General features: G+C 35.6%; 1 protein-coding gene across 2 annotated transcripts in view; it reads left to right on the top strand.

The window, feature by feature from the left end:
- gus (splA/ryanodine receptor domain and SOCS box containing gustavus) overlaps positions 1 to 27,189 on the top strand; it is a 165,433-nt gene that overhangs the window by 98,279 nt on the left and 39,965 nt on the right. For both annotated transcript variants that reach the window (XM_090394692.1, XM_090394691.1), the window contains one exon: positions 22,329 to 23,350. In XM_090394692.1, the coding sequence (XP_090250818.1) occupies positions 22,329 to 23,350 (1,022 nt within the window). The remainder of the gene's footprint in view (positions 1 to 22,328; positions 23,351 to 27,189) is intronic.

A 27,189-nucleotide genomic window follows, 5' to 3' on the forward strand; every position in this document is an offset into this window, starting at 1 on the left:
TAGTTATTACTAACACCATGTTCCAACATAAAAATGTGCACAAATTCATATGGAGAGAAGAGACAAGGAATAAGAAAAGTCTCATTGACTATGTTATTGTTGATAGTGATGTTTTCTCCCTCGTGTAGGACACGAGAGTGCACAGAGGATTTGAAATTGGAAGTGATCTCCATTTGGTCTTGAGCAGGATAAAATTGAATTTCATATTGAAAAGAATAACATGTAAGAAAGTTTTAAAGCGAATAAAAGCTGAGCTGCTCTCAGATGTGAACTGTAGACTAAAATACACAAACATAATTGAAGAAAAAATGAATGAGAGAGTTTGAGAACAGAAACCAAACCTTGGAGATTCAGTGGCAAGCCCTGAAGAAAACACTCTGATTGATTCAGCCAGAGAGGCATGTAATGAGGTTGTCTGTACAGATAGAAAAATTAGAACGCCCTGGTGTTCATAGGAAGTGAAAGAGGCAGTGAAAGAAAACAAGAAAGGATATCAAAAGTTCCTGGCAAATAAGTCAGCTTGTGCTCTTAGAGAATACAGAGACAAATGTAAGAAAGCTAAGCACTGTGTAAAACTAGCTAAACAAAAATCATGAGAGGACTTTGGTAAGAACCTAGAAAATAAATATGAAGAAGGTGGCAAGATATTCTGGAAGTTGTTGAAGAAGCCCAAAAATGGAAGAAATAGTGCTGTAAAAGGAATAAGAGATGATAAAAGTGACATGAAAACAGGAGAAAAAGATATCCTTGAAGTATGGAGTAATTACTTTGAAAAATTGCTAAATGAAACAAGCAGTGATGAGGTCAGTGGTAAAAAAAACACTGACTAGGCATGCAGTCATGAATGCATATCCATACTTGAAGTAGAAAAAGCCATCAAAAGCCTGAAATGTGGAAAGGCAGCAGGAATAGATGATATTCAGCCAGAAATGCTCAAGCATGGAGTTATAAAAGTCTTACAGTGGCTGCGCTGCATAGTTCAGAAGGCTTGGACAGAGGGACAAATTCCAGATGATTGGAGTAGAGCTCTCATAGTACCCATATATAAAAAGGGAAATAAAACTGAATTTGAGAATTACAGAGGTATTTCTCTATTGAGTATTCCTGATAAGATATATGCAAGTATACTTGAGAAACAGTTGAGAAGGATTGTGGAAGAGAAGCTTGTGAAGAACAAGCTGGATTCAGGCCAAATAAGGGCTGTCAGGATCAGATTTTCACTTTACAACAGATAGTTGAGAAATCCTGGGAATATAACAAAGATCTGAATTTAAGTTTTGTAGATCTGGAAAAGGCATATGACAAGGTGCCAAGAGAGAGAGAAGCTATTCAAAACACTACAGCTATATGGTGTCAGTGGGGCATTATATCAAGCAATACTTAGTCTTTATTTGAGTTGTAAGTCAGCAGTTAGAATTGAAGGAAGTACAGGAAGATGGTTTAATGTTAAATCTGGTGTCAGACAAGGATGTACATTATCCCATCTGTTATTCATTATCTATATGGATCACATTGTGAAGACACATGGCATTAAACTTGATATCAAAATTGGAGATGTTAATGTCAGCTCTTTGCTTTACGCAGATGATGTTATACTTCTAAATAAATCCGCTGCAGGTCTGCAAGATTCCTGACTAAATTGAATAGCTGTTGTAATAGATATGGTATGAAGGTCAGCGTTAAAATGACAATGAAAATAGGCAGAAACATTGAAAATATCAACAGCATTGTGAATGAATAACTTATAGAACAAGTAAAACATTTCAGCTACTTAGGCACAATTTTTAGTGAAGATGGTAAATTAAATATGGAAATAGACAACAGAATAAACATAGCTGGTATGGTAGGAAGTCAACTGAATAAATTTATATAGAATAAGAAAGAAATTAGCCAAAGCACTAAATTAGCTGTATACAAGACAGTATTCAAGCCAATTTTAACTTGGACACATTAGACTCCCTTCTCCTCCTCAACAACCTACACCCAAAATCCATAGAAAAAGAAAAGAGCTTGCCTTTTCTAGACACACTTTAATCACGTCTTCCCAGTGACACCTTTTCCTTCTCAGTTTACAGAAAATGTAACAATAAACTTTCCCATCATTGGATTTTGCAGATGATAAGAACTGAAGAAAGTTATTATTGGTGCCATCATTGTCTTTTCTTTGATATAGTGGAAAGATGAGTTAATGCATGGGAAAATTGGTTGTTGATCTACAGATAGAAGTTATATACTCTCTTTTGATGGAACTATTGAATGAAGAAGTTAAGGGATTTTGGAGCAGTGGTGGATAGAAATTTGAAGTTTGAGAGATGTGCACCCCTCAAACTTCTGCTCAGATCTGGTTACCAGTATTTAGGAATTAAGAAATCTTAGGGAGAGTACAAAGGTAACAAATGCTGTTAGGATCATTTCTAGAGTGTTGGCAACGAGAATAGAATTTCATATAGCATATGAAAATCTCATTTCTATAATCACCAGAATTTGATTCTACAAAACCCACTAGTCAGGCCATATTTACATATGGTTCTCAGACATGAAACATTACTACTCGACATGTAATTAATATCACCAGCAGTTTGGGGGCAATGTGTATTTGATCACTATTAGGGTATGCATGGCAACACAGCATATCTCCAATACCACCAATCACCAGCAAAGACCTTTAATAGAATCAGTTTAGGAAAAAAAAAGTCAGCTAAAGTGATTGAAATAACAACTCAAACATGTACTTTCACCTTCATTTGGTTTCTTTGCTCTCTATAAACAAGAGCAAGTCCAAGAAAGCAGTTTTGGGCAGTACATAAACAAAATTCTTTTTTATTATTATTGTTTGTTATTATACAGGCACTTCCATGAAGTCCAAAGACTTATCGTGGGAGACCTGATCTATCCACGCAATCTGTCATACCTCTCATTGAACCTATTTACAGACAAAGCACCCACAACTGACTCTGACAACCCATTCCACTCATTCACTACTCTCCAAGCAAAAAATCTAGTCCTCGCACCCCTACTGACCACACCTTTATTCAACTTCCAGGGATGTCCCCTTGTTCTGGTTCCTCTAGCCAAGTGCTAAAACATTTCCCCTGCATCCATCCCATAAAATATCTTTAAGCAACTTAAATGTTTCCATCATATTCCCTCCTTCTCTGCTATCAACCAACTATTTGAGGATGGGATTCATACACCAGCAGACAATTACACTCAGCAGAGTGATCTGGCCCATTTTCATTTCATAGTTTATCGCCAAGAGTTATTTCTGTGTGTATTTTTCCCATTCATTCTTGTAAAGTGTGAGTAAATTGATGCTAATTCCATTCATAAAAAGGGTGTAACTTATCATATATTTAATGTCATGGGGTGGGCTAAGAGTTAGAAAATCTGGGAATTCCAGTCCAGAGAATGAACCTGGTAGTTTATAAGCTGTTCTAGGCCTCCAATAAGTAAATTTATTTCTTATGCTAAGTGATGAAACATTCTGTTACCTAAGGAACCCATTCATAAACAGTATGCTGCAGTGAGATTCAAACCTTTAACCTGTTGGTTGGAGAGAAGATGATAGAAACCCACTTGGCCACAATGCATAAAGATTTCTCATAAGAAAGATCCAATTTCGCTTCCCAATATATTGATAACATACCCAGATCTCCAAACAAGATTTCTAACACTTCTCAAACACATTGTCTGCAGCAGTTGCCAAAAAAAATTGGTGTCTTTTATGCTCAAGGCACTGCTTTCTCACCTGTGAGAATAGTATGTAAATCCCCCTATTGAAATACTGATCACAAATTAGATATGATGCACTTTAAAAACCTCAAAAGTTCTAATGTTATCCAGAAGAGTTTAGTTAATTGACAGTTTCTCCTCACATGGATTCCTTCCAGTTGCTTTCTCATAGATGTTCTGCTACCTCTACCTTAGGTCTCTGTTATAGGTATTTCCATGGACAGAACCAGTTCTGTCCATGGAAATACCTATAACAATATAAATATAAGAACACGAGAAACTGCTGGTCTACCTCCAAACACTGTCCCTGACTGACTTCAAGCTTGTCAAATGATTTTTTTTTCCTCCTCTGTTCTTACTAACAGCCTATCATCCTCCAAGTGGATTTGACCTCTTGCTCACATATGGCACTGAAATTCTATAGAATTTGCAAAACTTATAGCACAGTAATGTTATGTGTGTGTGTGTGGTCAAGTAAAAAGAAAGAAGGAATCTGTTTATATATTTCTTGAGGAGCTGGAGATTGTAATCATGGCAATAATGGTGGAGTCTCTTCTAAAGAACTGGGATAGATGGAATGAAAGAGAGATGAGAATTGGTTCCAATTTGGAGATGAACTATGTATGGATGTTGACCAGCAGCTTCTCAAAAGTTTGCATATTTAAAGGAGAGTGTAGGAATGGTGGAAGTCAGTTCTGTGGAGCAGCATCCATGAAAAACCTACAGAAAAGACACACTGAAGAAAAAATGGAGCATCTGTGATCAAGCGATTGGAGAAAGTTTCTGAGAGAGAGTCATCTGTTAAGCAGATTGTCTTTGTTTAGTTGACATCATTCATTCTTAGGGAGGTTTTTAGTGTGCTACCTCAAATTCAGGTGAGAACCTAGTAGCCTAAAGTTGTGCAAATTTTAGATTTTATAGAGAATGAGTTGTGCAGTTAAGAAGTAATGTCTTGAATGAAGGAGAAGAATTGACCTTTTTTGCAAACTGAGGAGGCTATGGATGTGATAAAAATTGATCTAGAAAGATACTAGAAAGTGAAATCCTTAGGGAGCGAAATAAGACAGAATTGTATTTTCGTAATATTGGCTTCACCCCACTGGAGAACGATGATAAGTGTTTAAAACATTGCATCGCTTGAGCATTACTGGTTCTGTCAAATAAAGAACAAGAACAGAATGTACATAGGATTTTATGTTAGCGAGTAAAAGTCATTAATATATATAGGAGGAAGAGTGTGGGCATAAGTACAGGCTTTGTGCTTTTGAAGAGAGGAAACCATTTACTATGATATGGAAAGAAACTGCTGGACCAGTCACAGTAGACAGAAAGCAGACCATCAGATGGTAGTTTTGTTAAGTAAGCTTTTCTGCCATTAACTGATCAGATATCCTGGAAATGCCGAGAGTGAAATCTTGTTTCTACAAATCTTTTCATGGCACCGAGACACTTAATTGGTAAACTAAATCTCTAGATAACGAAGTTGATTACTGGTGACCATTATTTTTGAGAGGTTGAGGCGAGGACAGTGAGATAATTGATGGCTATCCATTTTAGCATTTTAGGTAGTGATTGGCTATGGCTTGTTTCCATAGTACTGGTAAATGCCAGGCACTAATCTGGTTTCCATAAACAACAGGTTGGATGTTAATTCTGGAGCACAGTTGTAGTAGTGTGGAGATGCCATATCTAGATCAGACTTGTTAGTATTTATGCTATTCAGGATTTTTTGTGTCTTTCTGATGACAGATCAGAGGAGGCATGTAGTGAATTGTTTGTGGTATAATAGGGGGTGGAAGTGACCTTTCTTGATTATTTATACAAGAGTAAGACGGAGAGATTAATGCCGAGAAGTCAGTTTTTTGTTGGGTGATTTTAGTATGGTACTATCAAGATAAGAGCCTGAAATGTTAGAAGTTGCACCTAATGGCCTTAGCAGAGGGATGAAGGCTCAGCTGTTGAAGGCATGTTTTTGGTATTGGTCCTTTCAAGGTCTAATTTGAATTTGTTGTTTCATTTTACAGATTTTGTCAGATACTGTAAACTAAGTGCAAAGCTGGAATCTGATTTTGAGCCCTTTATATGCTGAATTTTTATCTTTGACTGTTTGGGCACACTTATTGGAGAACCATGATGTGGATAGTTAGTTGTTAAAGATTTTATGAAGAGTGGAGGATGAAAAGTCCTTGCTTGCAATAATTACTTCAGAGCAGATGTTTGAATTAGGAAAGTGGAAACAGTAATCATGTCAGGAAAAAGAAAGAAATAATGGATATTATCCCAGTTAGTACCATTGTAGTGCCAAAGAACACAAAGCTGATATTGACTATGTGAAGATTGATCTGTAGATAAGGAAATGCAAATAAGATTGTGGTTAATGCTGCCAAGAATAGAACCAAAATTTATAGCATATAGGAAAGAGAACTAGTTAAGAAAACATCCAAGGTGCTGAGAGGATACCAGAGCATTGCTGGCTTACCAGTCAGAATGCAATGGTAAAAGCAGCAAATGAAGGCAACAAAGTGAGGTAAAGGAGATCTTAAGCAAGAGCAGATCATAAAGAGGAGATTCAAAGTTTAGTAATCTCTCTAGAATTTAATATCAGATCTTAACACATAAACATTCTGGAATGTCGAGTATGAGGAAAGATTGAAAAGATGTAATTTGCAGAGTCTAGTGGAGAGAAGGAAGAGGGGAGATATGATAGAGACCTACAAGTTGGTAAGGGGTTGTTATAGGATCAATGGTGGAGAAGTTCTTCAGAGAATAGTGGGAGAACCAGAGGTCATCCCTGGAAACTGTATAAAGAGGGTGTGAGTAGGGGAGTGAGAGGCAGGTTTTTTTTGTGCAGAGTTGAGTGATTGGAATGCCTTGCCTGAGAGTGTGGTGTCTGCAAGGAGTTTGAATGTGTTTAAGACGCGGTATGATCAGATGTGTGTGAGATAAAAGGACCTCCTAGATGAGTCTTTGACTCCATGAGGTCTTGTTTAATAATAATAATAATAATAAAATGATCCTTCTTTTGGAATATTAGGGTACTTAAGGTGAACAGTAAGTGGTGGTGATGCATCTCATTACCTGATTAATGTTTGTATCGAGGCCTCATCTGCTGAAGTTGTTTAGAGGGAGTGAAGTTTTTGATGCATTTTGTGATTATTTTTTGCTGAATTTTTGAAATCATTATTTTTTTCTTAATTTTTTGTGGAAGATTTTTTAACAACAGTGCTGTTTTGATATTGTAATATACTTAGTGGTTAGTATGTTTGAAAACTTGAAAAACTTGGGGCAGCAGAATGCATTGCTTGTACTACCTGTATTCACTTGAATGGAGGAGGTACAAGTTCCTTAATTAATGTTAGTATGTGCATAAAGAGCATCACCCAGACTGGATGTGTGAAGACAGTTAGTGGGACTGGAGAGGTTGATGGAAACTAAACATGACAATAGCTACATCAGGCCTCCAGTAATCAGGGCCATGGTGTTTCACTGGACATGAATGTCGTCTGCCACTGAGATTGTGGGAACAGGCTGGGAGAGGCTGTGTATTGTGCATCACCAGCCTAAAATTTAGACTCATTATGTAAGGGCTTATCTGATGATACATCAAATGTATAAGTCTTATTTGTTTTTGTTAAAGCATAATATGGATAAAAAGACAAGTATGACTTCTGGTCAAATATAATATACGATCCTATTTGGGATACAAACTTGCTGCCTAGAGTTCTAGTTAACACTATTAGCAATTTTTATTAGGTAGGTTACCTTATCATTATGGGGTCTGTCAAGCTGTGCTGTTAATATTTTGATAATTTTGGGCAGGCGTTTTTGTTTAAGTTGGGTTTGATGTATTGTGCATCTGGTTTTAATTCTTTTACGCTATTATTAATACTGCCTCCAAAGCAATTTTGCAGTAAGATTGTGGCATTTGCCCTTCAGTTGGAAAGACCTGAGGCTCAAATTCCATCTAGGATGCAAGGATCCTTTATAGGATTTTTTTTTTTTTATTTTTTTTATCAAAAGGTGTTAGTTGCTCTGGTATGAATGTTCTCATCCTGCAAACTAGCTGGCAGACATGCATAATACAATATACATGCCTCATAGCTTTAATTCCAACCAGTATTTGATTTTATGAATTTGTCAAGAACTGTTCTAGTATAATTTTTTAATCAATGGCTTCCTACATGTAAAAGAAAACTAAATAGAATTTAGTACTCCTAATATTTCTGTCTTCTCCCTGAATGAAGCTCATGACATTGAGCAAAATATAGGAGTAATAAATTCTATTTAGTTTTCTCTTGCATGCATGAAGCCATTTACAAAATTATACTATGTCTAATGCAGTTGTTTCTATTAAACGTCTAAATACTGTTCTAGTCAACCTTTTGATTAGTAAACAGCGTAATCTGTTTTGATTATTGATGAAGACTCCTGGTCAGGAAGTCAAACATCTATGTAGAAGAGCTGTTTTTGTAACATGTATGTAAAAGGAAAAACAAAAACAATAGAACTTCTCTATTGAGTTTGTAAAGATTTATAGAAGCAGGAATACGTTAAGTCTCTAAGAATGCCAGGCACCCTCCAAAGTTGTTCATTGTTAAATTAGTGTAGACAAGCTTGTCTATGCCAAGACTAGATATTTACTTAGACAAAGTTGGTGTGCTAAACATTTCAGTTTAATAACTCATGTTATGTACCTAGTTGTGAGTTTTTTCTCTAGAAAACATGGATGGGATCTTCATAAAAATGTGGTAAACATGAATACGAGTAAGTTATGTACGCTTATGTAAGAGTTTCAGCTGACTTGTGTGCTTTCAAAAATAATCATATGTAACGGTTGTTCATTGTTTACAAGTATTATTTATTGAAAAATAGATTAAATGTTCTTAAATTGATTGATTCGTAATATCCTTCATTATTTTATAGCCAAATATAAGTTTCGAAATTTATCAGAATTTGAAAATATAACCTTGCATTGGGTTTCACCGATCTGATAGCTGTTTCGAATTGTCCACATTCGACAAGGAACAAACTTACAAGAGCGAAAACTGTTTAATACTATAATAATCCTATGAATTTTCGTTATAAGCGAATTCTCAGTAGGTGCTTAATCAATTGCTAAAGTATGTGAATGAATCTGCATAATATCTCCACTTGAATATCTTAATCATGCCAAATTGAAGCCTTTCATCTCAACGAGTCTTTGAACTCCTTGGAGGTGTCACGAAATAATATTTTAGTAATCAGTAAACTGACTTTGTAGACTCCTTAATTTCCATTGTGTTGGTGAGGGGAGTTTCTTTCAAGTCAGCATTTTTTTTTCTTTCTTTTGTTACTCAAATAGCTAAAAAATGGGGGTTCCACTCACAAGTGGTATGTCCAGGCACCTTTCAAACACAAACTGACAGTCAGGGTAATGATGGTTTTTATACCATTAACTAGTTTAGTAGACATTTTTCTTTATATTTAGAAATTATACATTATATTACATAATCCCACACTATTTAAAATATAATATGCATTGTAGTTGTATGATTAATTAAGCGTATTTGAATTATATCCTCTAAAATTCTGAACTGGTCTTAATTCAGAAAGCCTTCAGTTACTAATACTTGGAACCCCGTAAGGGATATTGCCTTAAATTAGTTTTTGGAGCTTTAAGAGTACATCAAATATTTATATTTAAAGAAATATAAATATTTGATGTACAAAGAAACCTCGGCGTGTATGCGTTAGTATGAATTATGTGCAGTTTTTTTTTTTCCCGGTGTTTTCGAAATTTTGTAAGATCTTCAGTTTGAGGGCCCGGCCGTCTTGCATTTCAACTGCTCAGCGTATACTAATTAAAAAGAAGAAGAAGAAAAAAACCGCTCTAGTAGCGTTATTTGAAAGCATTTCAAAATTTAGTAACTTATGCAGTGGAAATTTAGAAACGGATATACATTAAATGAATTAAATTACAGAATATCATTAATTACAAAACAGGCATTGAAAGAAATATCTTATATTTTTGAGACATTGTGTTTTCGCTTAAATATTGTCAGTTTTGTCAAGTATTTTAAATCTTCTCCACTTTTCTCCCCTACCGAGTGTTCACTTTTATCCTATTGGTCATTTTCTCCGTTTCCTGCTTCGTTTCCAGAGGAACAGCTGTTCTGTCGTCACCGCGGTTGTAACGTGCCCTTAAAGCTCCATTTACCCCCCCCCCCCCTTCCATCCCCGTCTAACATGAAGAGAGGGGAGAATGCAAATAGGCGGGAATAAGTTCACACGCGTTCGTTGTTACTCCTGTCAGAGACCTATGCACGTTTATCACAGAGGACGTAAGCGTATGTTGTACTAGTTTTTGTAATTGTGCAGATGGCCAATAATGGAACCAAGGTAAATTTTAATAAATATTCCCAGTTACGGATAAATTTCTGTTTAATTTTTAGTTTATAAAAAAAAGACATTTATTTATTTATATATGTCCAAGAGGTTTCTTATGAGTTATATTTTTTCATTGATAATTGATGTTTAAATCCGTTTTGTTAACCATTTGAGTTGAACAGTTCTTTCAGTGTTTTGTTATGATTCATCAGTGACTCACCGATTTAATCCAAGCTTCTGATTGTTTTCTTCTAGCAGTAAATGCTTATTGTTTTCATTAGTCTGAGAAATACTAACCAGAAACTCATCATTTAAGATCCATCTTGGTATTGTGTTCTAAATACGGAATACAAATGCAGGTTACCATTTCCGCGTAATCATATAATACACATTTCTCAAAAGAAACTTAGGAAATATCCAAATAACCCTTAACAGTTTTAGGCATCATTCTAGTATAGGTTAAATTGAGGTTATATAATCTTGAATTCAGGGAACTTACATATTATTATATTATAGGGCTGTGTCATGTCATTATAGTTTGGTGTTAGTTGGGGATGAGGAGATTACTGTTGTTATGATGGTATAGATAAAATCGCGAAATTTTCTTCAAGTGCAGTTTCGATTTCCCGTCAGGCTTTAGTTCTACTGAGCTGTTTGGTGAATTGCATTGTTCTGGTTCGCGTAAGTTTTATTTTATTTTTTTTTGATTTTGTCATATACTTTCTTATTTCAATTTATGTGAAGAGTCATTATTAGCTATATGTTACATATTATTACTGTATATCGTGTAATTTTCTTTTTTTTATTGAAAATATCTTCACTATTTGAAAGAAATCACAAAGAAGCTTCGGAAAAAAAATATAATATAATATATACACATTGCGAGATGTTCTTTTTCCTACCTTTTCGTCCAGTGATTAATTTTATCTTAACCCTTAACAAGTATAATAAGCAAAAATGTAATCCCGTTTATTTTAGCTGTATCTGTACCTAGTGCAGTTCGACAGTATCATAATCTTAATTGGCCCAAGCACTTTCGCGTTGTTGTCAAAGGTAGAATTTTAATGTTCTGTGTAATGAAGTCCTTCTTGTTATATTGTTATATTATATTGTTGTAATACATAATGACTGATAGGTAATTAGCATGGTTAACATGTTTTGTGTTTGTGTGTGCGCTCCCACGCCTGTATAAAAATATTAATTAAAGAGATGAGATATTTTTACCCCTTCATGTAAATCCACTGATAAGACTACATACCTATGTTCTTTGGTACCATGGGTTGAATAAAGGCTAGATAACTCAAGAACTAGGCTCTAAAGACCAAACATAATACTTTTCAAGCCACTTCAGGCCTCCATTAAGTATGCAGTAGTGATCTTACACAGGATAACAAAATTATTTGTCACCTCAAGGCATTCACAAACGTCCAGGCGACAGTGCGATTCAAACCAAAATTGTACAGTTTGGTTGGAAAGCCCACGTGCTATCTGATTGGCTAATGAGGTTTACATTACCTGTGTGTTAAGGCTTAAGTGCTGGGAGAAACTTTTTTTTAATATTTTGTCTCAGACTGAAACAAAATATTGGAAGAATTAAATATTTTAATAATTTCTCAGTGCTGTTTCACTCTATTAAGCCCCTAATATGAGGCCTGCATTAAGAGAAAAAGGAAGAATGAATAAGTATAAGCCAATCAACATCATATAAGGCAGAGGGGAGGGGAGTATCTTGACTTGACAGAAACATAAAATTGGCTTTGAACACAATTTTGTAGCATTGCATTTACATACACAGCTGGAATAAAGTAATTCACATCATTCATACCTCTTGCCACCACATGGACTGCGACCATGCTGCTCTGCTGCTTTTGTGATGATAGCTGATAACCTACCTATGAAAGGTTGTAAATCCACAGTAATAGTATAGTTAGTGGATTAAGACTTTAAGTTTCATTTTTTATTTTTTATATAGTCTAGAAACTTCAACTGACAAAACATGGAAATTTTTCAAACCATTTCAGGTTTGAAAAATTTCCATGTTTTTCAAACCTGAAATTTCCAACAAGCAGGGCAGTGTTTCACACCAGGTGATAAAATTCATCTTACCACCCTGCAGCCTTTTGGTGAAAAGCTGATATGTTAACCACTCTGTAAACCAGAATAGCATCATTATTATTATTAGTATGTGACACCTTCAAGGAGTCATCATGGAAGGGCACACTACTCACCACACACAACTCTCCTCTGCTTAATCCTCCAGCTACACACTGTGACACTACCACTACCATCAACACATAATGCTATCTACTACTACCCACCAACAGTATTTTTGGTCTGTAAATTGCATATTCTCTTGGTCAGTTTGACTGTATGTGTGAAGAAAAACGGACTTTCTTGGCAAAAAAGAACCCTGCTACCTCTCTATACTGTTAGCTAACTCGCATTCATTTATATCCTTCTAAATGGAAGAATATAATAATAATGTTGAAATTATAGTTTATTGAATATTAGGCATATGTAACATTTTATTATATGTCTTGAAATGAGAAAAGAACATACTCATAAATAGTGCCTATAGTTAGAAAAATGTTCACTTAGCATTAGCTACGGTGCTGAGAATATCAGGAAAACAGTTGAGGTAGTAAAGTGAACATTGTTCGATGGAAGATATGGTGCAGGAATTAGATATAATATGTACATTGGGTAACAGTATACATAATATATATGTACAGGTTCTCTACATCAGCATTTCTCATATTGTTGTCTATGGGCCATCTGGTTTTTCTTGGTGGTTGGCTACAAGAAAATTTTGTAAGTTTTCAGTTATGGTTTAGAATATCATTTATTGACAATTCTATTAATAAAAAAAAAGTTTTTACACAGCTCATTTAAATTTGGTATAATAATATGCATAATATTTTGCTGCATGTTGTGTATCTCCAGCTTGAAACCTTGCATCTGTTTACTGTCTTGAAAGAAAGCGGTTCCATTCTTTATATTAATATATTATATTTTGTACTTTGTTTATATGAACATAATTCCTTGAATGATTGAATTGGAATAAGCAAATAAATACTTTCCAAGTGTCTTACGTTTTGATATAATTCACAATATATCCCAGTTGTCGTGTGACTTAATTTTCCACTGAAAAATATTAATGTCGTGTATGTTATGCCACCTGCTCTACAATTTTGTACTTGTACTTAGAGGAAAAACAGCATGAGAAAAACATTCCAAAGAACAGAGGTGGATGAAATAAAGGATTATGAGACATCGATTCAATATTTTGGACTTAGATGTTTACCAGTGGCTGCTCTGGTTCTTACGTGATTATAGGAAAGATGGAGGAATGGCAGTGGCTAATTCAATGGAGCAAAACCCATGAAAGTAGAAAGCATAATTCAGAAAACGAGTGCCAAAGAGAAAGTGACTAGATGAAGTCTCTCTTTCTCTCTCTCTGTGTTGTGTAATCACTGGCAGATTGACCCCTTCTGAATATAATCAAGAATTCATAGGAAGGTTTTGGTGCCCCACTCCAAACATGTGATAACAGTATTCTAAGATTGATTGAATTTGAGAATTATGAAGTGATAAGCAGGAGAGAAGTAGTATTTTGAACAAAAAAAAAAAAAAAATATATATATATATATATATATATATATATATATATACACACACCGTTTTTGTGTGTGTGGCCGAGGAGGCTATAGATGTAATCTGTTTGTCAAGATAACTTGTAACTGATCATGAAAAAATAGTGAGAATTATCAAAAATAGGAGGGAGTGAAGTAGGATCTTCCTTGCTGATAATAAGACAAGACTTAACCTAAATTTAAGACATTGGTTGGGAGAATCTTGAAGCTCCAGTATCATTTGGGTGCTACCAGGTTTCTTGAATGAAGAAGAGGAACAGAGAGTACTATCATTTGCCAAAGTGAATAGGATTTGAAGGTAAGAAGAGAAGGTTTTTGAGTGTGGATGGGAGTGCAGAACCCTGGGGTATTCCAATATTGATAAAGAAATCTGATGAGAAGAAGCCATCAATTATGACATGCCATGAATGACCTGAGTGGAACTTGGCAGTACAATCAAAAAGGCACAAGATAGACATGAGATGGTAGCTTGTTGCAAAGACCTCAGTGCCAGACACAATCAGATGCCTTGGAAATATCAAGGATGTGGGTTTTTGAAAATCTTTTCATAGAATGAATTTGGCAAAAATCCATATTGACTATAACTAATTAATTGGTAGTATTAAAGAAGCTGTTTGTTGATGATCTTCTCTATCACTTTCAAGAGTACTGAGGCAAGAGCAATGTGATGATAGTTTGATGACTGATTTATATACCTTCTTTGGTACAGGCTACATAAAGGCCCATTTCAATGCTGGTAGGTAGATAGATGCTAGATGAATGTGACAGCTTATGTAGACAATGCAGGATGTCATAATTCTGGGGCACAAATTTTAAGCACAACTGGTAGAATACTATATTGGACCAGGAGACTTATTACTCACAAGACTAATGAGGGATTTTCTCCAGTGTGTATTTGTGATATTGCAGATGATTTGCTTTGATCGTCTAAACAAGAGCCGAAGAAAGAGTGATGTTACCTTATTTTTGGACAATGTTATCATACCTTCAGGATGCAAGAGAGTTCGAAACAAGGGAGAGAAGTCCAACAGCCTTAGTGAGGGACTAGAAGGCTCAACTGCTTGCTGCACTTCATCCAAAGTCTGCTTTGGATATCATTTTTTTTATATACTTTGTTTTGTTTTGTGCTATAGTGTAAGCTGAAGTGTTTGACTTGAGTCATTGCACATTAGTTTGCAGTCAAAACTACTATTCTTCGGGTGATTTTAATTATGATCAGTAAATCTAAGTTTTCAAATATTTGAATTAATCTACGCCTACAAAATGAAGAAATGAAACAGGAGCCAGTGCTCATGAAAGGTGGCTTGCCTTATCCTGCCTTCAGATCCTGAAGAATCTGTTTGTAGATGTGAGAAGCCACAAGCAATCCTATAAATATTTTTGATGATACTTAGAGAACTCCATTGTATAATTTTGGTGGATAGCTCACAAGCCTATGCTAATAACAAATGCACACTGTCAATTGACATGAGTCAGTTGACCATGAACTTTTCAACTGGAGTGTGTTGTCCTGCTGAGAGATTGCAGTGTAATGGTTGGTTGTGTTGTTCTTATGCCATGGATTAGGTTACCCAGTTGTAGCATATTGAATCATGGCTTTAGCATTCAGCTAAAGTGTATCGATTTTCTCAGTGTTACGCACATCCAACATTGTAGCAGTTTTATACTAGGTCTTAGGCCTTCCATTTATCCTTGTCTAAAGAAGCGATTGTTTTATTACATGAAGTGAATAATGCTAGTCACATTGCAGTGGCCAGCACTGCCCATTCCGAACCTGATGGAACATCTTTGGGATGAACTGGGACATAGTAGATTGTTGCCTTCCTTAGGAATTCGCTAATGCTTTAGAGGAAGACTGGAATACAATATTTCCAGCTTTGCACTGAGGCAGTTATTACAGTGAAAGGAATGCCTTATTTTTAATTTATTTCATTAAATACTTGTTTTTTATATCTGCACAGCAAACAACAGAACCAGATGACTTGTTAGTATCTAGCCTGTTGAATATTCTTTTGATGTATTTTTAGCAAAAGTCCAGAGGAGGCATGCAGTGAACTGCTAATGGTATCCCCTGGCTCTGCTTTAGGCTTAATAATTTTATTAAGCCTAAATCCTTTCTGCATTGTCCTTACAATCCCTTTGTTCATCTGTTTTCCTTTAGGACTACAAAAATGCAGTTGTGCCGTCGTACTTCCAAAACTAACCAGAGTTCACTTTCCCTTACCTCAGTAATACACAAATCAATATAAGATCAGATCTCTTTCTCTCTGGAGGAGCCTCTATCTTAGTCAGTTTTGATGATGATACTTGGATGTGAAGAATCTTTATTAGAGCTTTTCATCTGAAGGTGAGTTAGCCGGTCTCATATGGAGGTGGCAAGATTTTTCATCCCAAAGCAGGCAATCCGGCTGATAGAACACATGCAATTAACAGACATAATACACTGGCCATATAGCCTAAGTTACTTCGGCTGTTAATCCAAAACCTAAACCTGTCTCTTTGGACTGACATTTACCTCTAACTTCCATCTTCCTCAGTTAATAAGTGATTCCTTCCCCATTAACTCATTTCAACGACTATCCCACAGACAGTCTGTCTCAGCTATATCTTTTCTACAGGCACTTCACAGACATTACTTTGTCAATTTGGCATCTATCATTGTTCTGCTATCAGGTTGCATGAGGTTGACTATTATGGATCCCCACCTAAGAATCTCTTTTGCCTCACAGTTAGTGTCCTGTTTCTGTAGTTGTCTGTTCACAGGGCCAGTGTTCCTGTTTTGAGAGATGAAACCCTCCACCTCTATATGAGACCGATTTAACTCTCCTTTTGGCTAAAAAGCCCTGATAAAGATTCCTTGCATCACAGATTGGATTTGAACCAAGGTCCAACCAACTTATTTATTTTGCCTGTTTCTCTTCCCTGGTGATTTCATGAAATTTTCATTGTATGACTATTTTTACTATCCCTGGGAAGATGCAGATCATGTGACACATTGAGCAGGAGATTGCTTCTGCTATGTGCACCAGTACAGATATTTACCTCCAGAAACAAATGAAAACAGAGAAGTGTTTGGGTTGCACAAAATATTATATTGGACAGATGTCAGCTATGTTCATGAAATTTGAACATGCTTTAAAAAGTTTTGGCAGAGATTTTTTAATGTAAATGCGTGCCCAATGTAACTCAAGCTTTGTAGTGAAAGGGGTTTAGAAGGGTGGTAGGATTCCAGAACAACTCCATGGTGTCAGAGAAAGAGCATGGAATATATTTTCCAGATACTCCATCCACCAGATCAAACCTCACAGCTTTTAAACTTTCTTCTGCAAAAGCATGTTACATTAGATGTCAGAGCCAAAAAGAACTATGGATAGTACAAGGAATGATAGGCCTACATGAGAGAGAGAGAGAAAGTAGTGACCATTTCTTGTTTCCTGTCATTTACGATAATAGATGCAGATTGATGTTTTCTACATCTATATACTATGCATTGTCCACTCAAAGCTTAGATTGAGTCAGATATATGTTTCCTCTGGGAAGACTGCTCTTAAGTGGTTGAATCGTATCCACTATTGGTAAATACTATACAAATAGCCAATGAGTGACACATCTTTATGTTAAAATGAAGAAACTTTTTTTTCATTTTGATGGCAGTTGTTACTTAACTATTCTCAAAAATAAAATCCTAGCTTGATCACATTCACTCCTTTAATATACATATTAGAGATTAGACAAGTTCTTGATATGTTTTTACTCCACCATGCTGCTCCTCACTATGCAACTTAAAGAAGCTCCAAGAAATTATCGTCGTCAAATGGTCATGCTAGATGGAACAGGTGGTTGAATGATATTGTAGAGCTGTTTAATGAATACTTTATTAGAGTACTTCATTCTGGTGAGATGAGTCTTATTCCAAAAGGGATGTGTAAGTGAAGTGGGTGTATTTCCAATACTAAGTAATCTGGATATTAGCAAGGCAGTGGGACTGGATGAAATTTCCCAATTAGTCTTAAAGGAATGTACTAAAGAACTAACAGCTCCCTTGACTTTGTTGTTAAATGAAAGCTTTGAAACTAGAAAAGTCCCTGGGGAGCAGGAGGAGAAGATGGTGCCACATAAGTGTGATGAGAGAATGGAGATATCAAACTAGACCAAGTTGTATTACTACTGTGTTGTTAAGGGTATTGGAAAAATTGGTAAGAATTCATATACAGAATTGGGCAGGTGAAAATGATATCTGTGAAGGTCAGCATGGATTTGTTAAGGGGTGTTCTTGCTTCAGTAATCTGGTTAACTTGTATGATAAAGTATCAAGAGTGGCTAATGAAGGAAATGTACACACTGTAATTTTTTTAGAATTTGCAAAAGCATTTGATAGGGTGCCACATGATAAACTGATATTTCAGCTGCAACATTGGGTTTGGATATTAAGTTGGAGTGGATTACTAATTGATTGTCTGATAGATATCAGAGGATTATGTATGGAGAGGCAATATTAGAGAAAATGTCTCTGTAATGAGACCATTATGTAACCAATGATATTGTCACTGGAATTCAGAGAGATATTCAGTTGATTGCAGGTGACATGAAAGTGAGAAAGTTATGAGTGTAATGCTGATATAGTGACTCTTCAGGAAGAATTACATAAGCTGGAAATGTGGGCAGGTGAATAGGAATGCTGGTTTAATGTTGCTAAATGTAAGATTTTGGATTTCAGGATCTACAGATGGGATACTGCATACTCTGTACGTAGCAGTATACTTGAGGGAAGCTGAATAAGCACGGGATCTTAGGGTTATGACAGATTAAAATTTGAAATTTAAGGGGACTGTTTGAAAGATAATAAAGACAACTCAGAAGATTGTTGCAATATTAAGATGAACATTAATCATTAAGCGTCTCCATAGCTCAATTGGAAGAACGACGGTATATTGCGCCCTTCGATTGGAATAGGCCTACGTTCAATTCTCGTCACGACCGGAGGAATCTTTATGTGGATGGTTTTCAATCGAAGGTGAGTTAGCCGATCTCATTCGGAGGTAGCAGGGTTTTTCATCCCGCATACATACAAATCGGCCCTTCAGAACACACGCAATTTACAGACAGAAAATACTAGTTGTGGAGGTGGGCGGTTGATGGAGATGATTCGGTTGTAGGTGTCCTCCTGTGATGAGTATTCGGACTCCTTGGAGGTGTCTTCTTCTCCTCTTCCGTCTAAGACTGGTTGAGTCTTCTCTATTCCTTGCTGTTCGAAAAAGTTCCTTATATGTTCTGCATCCCAAGATGTTCTTTATTAATTTCAGCTGAGTAATTCTTGGTCTTTCGGGTCTTCTTTTTTCAGCTGGAAAAGTATTGATTAGCATGTTAGGAAGTCTGTCTGCATCCATCTGTACAGTGTGGCCAAACCATCTCAGTTGTTGTTTTCAAATTTTTTCTATTATTGTCTTTTTATACAATGTTTGTTTTCTTTTCTATCCAACTTGTTCTATTTATTTTTCTTAAGTATTTCATTTCAAATTCCAGCAGTTTTTTCTCCTCTCTTTTCTTAACTGTCCACGCTTTTGCTCCCTAGATGATTGTTAGTATAATTATTGCTTCATATAATTTGATTTTGGCTTGCTTAGATATCCTGTTGTTTCCCAGATTTTTTGTAATTTTCAATGGTGGTCCATCCTATCGCTATTCTGTGTTTGATTGTTTTGAGTTCATCTATTGTTTCTGTTAGTTTTGATCCAAGATATATGTAGTTGTCTACTTGTTCTATTTGTTCTCTGTTTAGGGTGGCTGAGATGGTGGTTTTGTTCCTCCCTGTTTTCATCACTTTTGTCTTTTGTATATTTGTTGTCATGTCATATGTTTTACAGGTTTCGTTTAGCTTGTTTATCAACTTTTGTAGTTCATTTGGATTCTTGCAATAAGGACGAGATCATCCGCATGTTTGATATTGTTTATGTTTAAACCATTGACATTGATTCCAGGCTCATTGTCTATTGCCTTCTTTACAACTTCTAGATATATGTTGAATAGGCATGGGGATAATGGGCATCCTTGCATTACTCCTTTTTGGATCTCTATGAGTTCTGTTGTGAGTGTGTCCTTTTTAATTATTGCATTTATCTTAGAGTAATATTTTATCAGAAACTATTATATATTTGTCTATTGCTTTTTCTAGTAGAATTTTAAGAAGGATTTCTATGTTGATGCTATTGAAAGCTTGTTTAAAGTCCACAAAACAACAATATAGTTCTTTATGGTCTTCCCAGCTAAACTCTGCTGGTTGATGCAATGTGAAAATTTGGTCTATTGTTGAATAGTTTCCTTGGAAACCAGCTTGTTCTATGCCTATCATTTCTTCATAGGTGTTTTTTTAATCTATTTTGTGTAATTCTTATGAATATTTTATAGGTTTGGGAGAGTAAATTGATTGGTCTGTAATTTCTGCAGTCTCTTTTGTCTCCTTTCTTGTATATTGGGATGATCTTTCCAGTTCTCCAGTCATCTGGGATCTCTCCTGTTTGTAGTATTTTATTGAATAGGGTTGTTAAATATTCTATTGATATGCTGCCTCCATATGACCACAGTTCAGTAGGGATAGTGTCACTGCCTGGTGCTTTATCGTTTTTCATTTATTGCTTATCTAACTTCTTCTTGTAAAATTTTTGGGTGGTCATTATTTTCTTCTATTGTTGGCATTGTAGTTTTGTTTCCATGGTGGAAGATAGTCTTAATAATAATTAATCAACAGAGATAAAATAGTACTGATTCCATTGTATAAGGTCATGATCAGGCTTCATCTGGACAACTGTGTTCAAATCTGGTTACTGGGATTTGGAAGGGATGAAGATACTTTGGAGAGGGTTCAGAGGCAGTTGAGAAAAAATTATTTCACGACTGGAATATTAGCTATAAGGATAGAGTGAAGTCATGTAATCTGCAGAGTTTGGCAGATAGAGGGTAAAGGGATGATATGATTGAGACATTTAAGCTCTTGTGAGGTATTTACAAGATGGATTCAAGAGAGATTTTTCAGATAGTTGAAAATAAGGAAGAGGTAAGAACTAGAGTTCATCCTTGGAAATTGTGCAAGGGGTGAATATGAGAGTGAGAATTTTTTTTTTTTTTTTTTTACAATGTGGAGGGTAGTTGGTGTGTGGAATGAATTACCTGAGTATGTTGTGAATGAGTTTAAGTTTCAGTATGATAGCTGCATTGCAGGCACGAGATTTTCCATAAGTCTGTGGACTTGGTAATATATATATATATACTTTTTTATATTATAATGTAATCTATCCATTCTTATAATGTATGCAATTGTTAATGCTATAAACTTCTCCCTTGGTGAATTTTTGACTCCAGAAGAGTTAATATAATATAATAATAATGTTCTAGAGTGAGCATTGTGTAACTTGCTCCCCCCCCCCCTCTCCATTACACAAAATTATAGGTTCATTTTCTTTTTTGTGATATTGATATATTTGTTATTTTCCTGGTACATCTAATCTTAACACATTCGTGTTGGCCTGGGACAAGTCATCCCCTATTCTACTTGTTCTGCTCAAAGTGCATGATGACATTCTTTATGAGCAGTAAAGGCAAGAATGCCATGATTTGTGGCATGCACAGTTGATGGGCTGCATTTGAAGGTATTGGAAGAATTTGTGCATATTTTCTCAACAAGATTTTATTTACAAAACATTAATTGAAAAATTATGCATTTAATTAAAAATGCAATACATATGTATTAACTTAGTCTTAATTAGTATATATATTTATTTAATACACTTGATCAATTCAATATGCTGGTTTATGAAGTCAACAAATTTTGTAAATGCCATTTTCAGTTTAGCTTTACAGTTTATATTTTCATCCTATACTGGCATCTCTGGCCACATGTGGGGCAATGTGAATAGGTCACAGTTCTCCATTACACTCTACATTAAAAGTATGTTTCCTTTTCTCAGTTCAGAATGCCACTCATACTGGAGATGTAGTGAACTATACATATAAAAACCAAAACAACAAATGAATTTTAAATAGTATATACCAGCTTAGTGTATATTATAACCTGCTTTTGTTGAATAGAAAGCATCTCTGAAAACTAGTTTGGGGAAATGCTCATCCTGAGACACTGCTGTTTTTGCAGAGAACTTAGATTATATTGAGAGAGTTCTTGTATTTCCTTTCTGAACAGTTAGGTAGCCAACTTATTTTGGATTCTTATTATTAGTTCCTGGTACCCTCAACTCAGAACTAGCAAAAGCTTGTTAAGGGAGGCAAAAAATTTGTTAATTGTAGATATGAGGAATTCATCCATTCAAAGTCCATGATAGAAATTATGAAACGAGGGTTTTTTTTTTAGGTTAATAAAGTATTATTTATGCGTATGTAATGTTTCACTTTCCCTGAAATTTAAGATATCTAAATATACAACTTGATTTTGGAAACATGCTCATTTTTGATAAAATAATAATCTTATAATTCCATTATAAAATTATTTATAATGGAATTATAAGATATATATGTATATATATTGTGTGTATATTATTTTTTATTTACTTCTTTTATTTCTTTTCTTAGGGTTAAAATTTCTGGTATTGCAGGAGAGTTGCTTGGCCACTCCACTACGGCTTCCATTAATTTTTCAGTATCTGGATTTTCTAGTTATGGGCTCTTCATACCTGAAGAGTGGGCCACCAGAGCAAGTAGAAGATATCAAATAGCCACAGGCCGGCCAATAAAATCTTCTTTGTTGAAACCAAAATCCCGGTATTGGGTATATAGACCATTTCCCTTAACTTTCGTAACTCCTCATTTTCATCCCCCTCCTATTGCATCTGCTCAAGTTATTGTTCCTTTTCTTCCTATATATCCCTCCTGGCTTATGAATATGGGGCAGAAAGCTTCTGGAGGGATTAAAACTATCTCAGTCTCACAGGTGTCTTCGGCTGCTACTATTCATCGACCTATGGCCAAAGAGTTTGCTGTTAATCCAGACCTTCAGAGACCAGCGCGGCTTGACATGTTGTTAGACATGCCTCCAGCTGGACATGAACAGCAGGCTAAACATGCATGGAATCCAGATGATCGCTCCTTAAATATTTATGTGAAAGAAGATGATAGTTTAACCTTTCATAGACATCCAGTAGCCCAAAGTACAGACTGTATACGTGGTAAAGTGGGTTATACACGAGGCCTGCATGTGTGGGAAATACATTGGAGTACAAGGCAAAGAGGTACACATGCTGTTGTTGGAATTGCTACTCAAGAAGCACCTCTTCATTCAGTTGGTTATCAATCACTTGTTGGGAGCAATGGAGAGTCATGGGGATGGGACTTGGGAAGGAATAAGCTATATCATGATGTGAAGAATAATCCTGGAATTACTTATCCCAGTCTCCTTAATTCAGATGAAACTTTTGTTGTTCCAGATAGCTTTCTGGTGGTATTGGACATGGATGAAGGTACACTAGCATTTGTGGTAGATGGTCAGTATTTAGGTGTTGCTTTTCGTGGATTGAAAGGGAAGAAGCTTTATCCTATTGTTAGTGCTGTATGGGGACACTGTGAGATTACAATGAAATACTTTGGTGGACTTGATCGTAAGTACTAAATTATGTATTTTTTATTTCTTGTGCATTGATTGGATTTGTTGGCAGTCACTGACATAGAAATCATAAGCATTTAATAAACAGTTGCCATTATATACAAAACTGTTACTAATATTTATTGTAAAGTAGCATAATAGCTATTATTTTCAGCAAAACTTACTCCATGCATGCCACCATGTGCCTTTAAAAGTAAATTTATCCTTATAAAATTTCATAATAAATTTGAAGTGATGAGTAACTAAGTTCTCACTAAAATGTGAAAAACGAAACTTTAAAGATGTATAATAAATCATGTGTTACTTATGATAGATTATAAGCACCAACTAATGTTAACTTAAATTGTTAATTAAAAATTGTCAAGTTTGAAGTAATACTAGCAAACTTGCTGGCCTGGTTGGCTGAGTGGTTAATGTTCTGAATCTTACTGTGGGCATAGATTTTTGTGATTGTCTTTAGGTGGGAGATGAATTTCATCTCCCAGCATTAGGCCACTTATTTTGAGACCTGGAGTGGCTTGCAAAATTGGTTTAGTTTCTGGACTCTGTAAAAAAATAAAGAATACTAAAATATATAAACATTATTTTAAAAAAATTCTTAGCCCGCCCTGGTATGAGTGGGAGCTACATTAAGATTAATCCTAAAAACTGTTATAGGTGTATGTGGTAAAAAAAATTGTAGAATGAATTTAAATATGACAAAGTTTTTAACCCAGGCTATCCACTAGAGATCATTAGATTTATATAGACATCATGTGTACAGTAAACACAAGCTATAGCAAATCTAGAGACATGAAAATAGTTTATAGCACACAGTTTGCTATAATGAATTTAGGGGGGGTTGGAAAAAAGACTTGGTTCTCTCTCAAACTCTATTCCATGAAACAAAGAAAATGGCAGGAAACTGTACATTGATAAGATAGCAAGCGTATCAGATAAGGAAGATTCATATGCAGTGATCTTCTTGGACTTTGCAAAGCATTTGATTATCTCATGATAGGTTGATGTACAAGCTGCGAAAGATGGGTTAGATCGATTGGAAATTGGCTCTCTGAATGATACCAGGTTGTGTATGACAGAGCAATGTTTCAAAAAAAAAAAGACAGTAACCAGTGGTGTGTCCATGGTTTTATTCTTGGACCCTTCCTATTTAACTTATTTAGAGTGCAGAGATATAAGGATGTGTACTATGTTGATGGAGCTGTGCTTCAGGAAGTGTATGCTATTTGAAATCTGGAGTGATGTTTGACAGTAGAATTAATGTTTACATTTTGAAATGTTCATTAGCTTAACATTAACATCACTCACCTTGAATATTCATAATAAACCAAATATATATAGTTTGTACCAATTAAATCAAAAATAACCTGAAAATTTAAACAACTGTACACATCCGCTTGGCTTACAACTGTAAACCAAAGAAATATGACATTATGCACAGTATTTCTTTAATTCAAAGTTTAAAGATGATGAAGTTTGTGTGGGTAATAACTTATTTTGTGTTTGAAAGACAGAAAGAAAGTTATATTATAACACTAGAATTTAAATATCATTCTATATTCGTCATTTATATAATTTCATACTCTTACAGATAGTCTACCATCATTTTTTTGCATTTGTACTTTTTTCCTCTCATTTTGTGCTTTTTTTTTTTGTCCTGCCACTTCTTTCTGTTCTGTTATCAGTATATGATTTCCCACCATTTCCTTTGTTTATGTATGGTTCCTGCGATATATAATAATGTTCTCTTGTCAGTGTACAATTTCCTGCCATTTCATTTGCCAGGAAATTCAATTTGCTGTCATTGCAGTTTTGAGCTTAAAATAGCATTGGCTCTGTGGGACTTAGTCTAGGACTTTTCCTTTGTTTGTTATAGTACATCATTTCATTATAGTGTATAGTGGTGATAGCTGTAGTGCTTGTGGACTGTAACTGTATACATTGACCTGCGACTGGCATTTGGAAAACACTGTTAAATAAGTTGGTAATTGATAATGCTGGAGATGAGAATGAATGGTAGTAATGATCAAATATACGGTTAATCAGTCCACATAACTATTTCAATGAGGCATTCAGTTGAAAAAGTCTTTCCTGACATCTTGCAACAATTATTCCCATTCATAATGGAGGTTCACGCATAAAGTTTGAGGTTGAGAACTGGATCACTGTTATCCTTGAGGGATTGCTTTCTGAGCATTATCTCATTAAGGGGAGTCTAGTCTGAACAAACATTATGTTTTATGAAGAGGTCAAGGAAAATTGATCACAGTAATGGCTATTATTTGATTTGCTTGAATTTCTGTTCAGATGTGTGCTTTCCTCAGGTTGATCTTAAAAGATGGGAAGAGTTAGTAGGTAAAGAAGTAGGGGATTAAAATTAAATATGGAAAGAATGTAAATACAATCTGTCATTTATTTGATCGCATTGGGAAATGGATTTTTTTGTTTCTAGATTTGAATGTTCATAATGTTGTAAGACCTATAACACGTGCCATGTGATCAAGGCAAGATTTAAGACTGTTGTGCCCCCACTGAGTAAATTTTAGGTTATTTATCCTGAGGCAAGGTCCCTTGTAACGTGAGGTTATAAGCTTTAGCTTGTCTAGCTTATGCTTAAACCTAACCCTGCATGTGAGGACGAGGACTGTGAGAATGGCTATGAGAATAACATCTTCGTGGTGAATGGGACCTTGATCTTCTATTTCTTCCATAACCACTGCCACCACCATACCAACTACAGGTCGATGTCCAGACTTCTTGTGTAGAGGCTTAAGTGCTGTAAGGACATTATGTTGGAGGTTTAATGGATTTTTTACAACACTCAAAAAGAATTAAAAAAGAATTTAATACTTCCTATATTTCGTCCTAGTCACTAGGACATCTATGGGGATTACAAAAATAACTAATGTAACATGAACACAAATATCATACAATACTAAGCCCAACCACGTGGGTGACACTAAAGTCCTATCTAGGTGGAGTGCCCTCTAAGGATGGTGATGAGTGTTTCCCAAATCTTCGGAAGCTTAATGCAACCGTATTTATTAAGATTTGGTTGATTTCTGAGAGCTGCTGCTGCTTCTAAGAATAATCTCTTTCTTGAATTTGCTGTGATGGAGCATGGTGGTTTTCTTCCATGATACCCTGTGGGTGGTGTCCAAGACATGGTCAGCCAAGCCTCAATGACCATAGTTGTGTTTACAGATGTAACACTTGTGTTCCTCCAGGCAGATGGATGCTGATCTGCCTGTCTGTCCAAAGTACGCCAGCTTACAGGAACAGGGTACTTCGTAAACTCCAGGCAGAGAGAGAGGAGGGAGCTGATCTTTCGTAGAACGGATAAGGGTAGCAAGTTTGCGGTGGGGCTTATTCATATGATGTGTGTAGGTTGAACTTTTTTAACCAATTCCCCACTCAGAGCTATAGTAGATGCCACCAATGCACCGTGCTACAGACTGTCTGAACAGCTGGCCAACTCTCTGCCCCCCCCCTCACTGGAAGGTCCACTTCCTATATAAAAAACTCGACCCATTTTAAAGCCCTCATAGAAAATTTAACCTTGAATAATGCAGACATATTGGTAAGCTTTGATATCTCCTCTTTGTTTACCAATATTCCCTTAACTGACACCTTATCTCTCTTAGAAAACGTTTTTCCGTCTGACATCTTAGATCTCTTTTCCTTTACCATTAACTCTGGGTATTTTTCTTGGAAGAACAAAATCTACACTCAGATAGAGGGAACCACCATGGGTTCCCCTCTCTTGCCAATTTCTATATGGAAGATTTCGAAAAACAAGCCATAGACTCAGTCCCACTCAAACCTTCTATCTGG

Source organism: Typopeltis vanoorti, chromosome 6, assembly GCF_054136105.1.
Source record: "Typopeltis vanoorti isolate ZY-2024b chromosome 6, IOZ_Tvanoo_1.0, whole genome shotgun sequence".
Taxonomy (NCBI): Eukaryota; Metazoa; Arthropoda; class Arachnida; order Uropygi; family Thelyphonidae; genus Typopeltis; species Typopeltis vanoorti.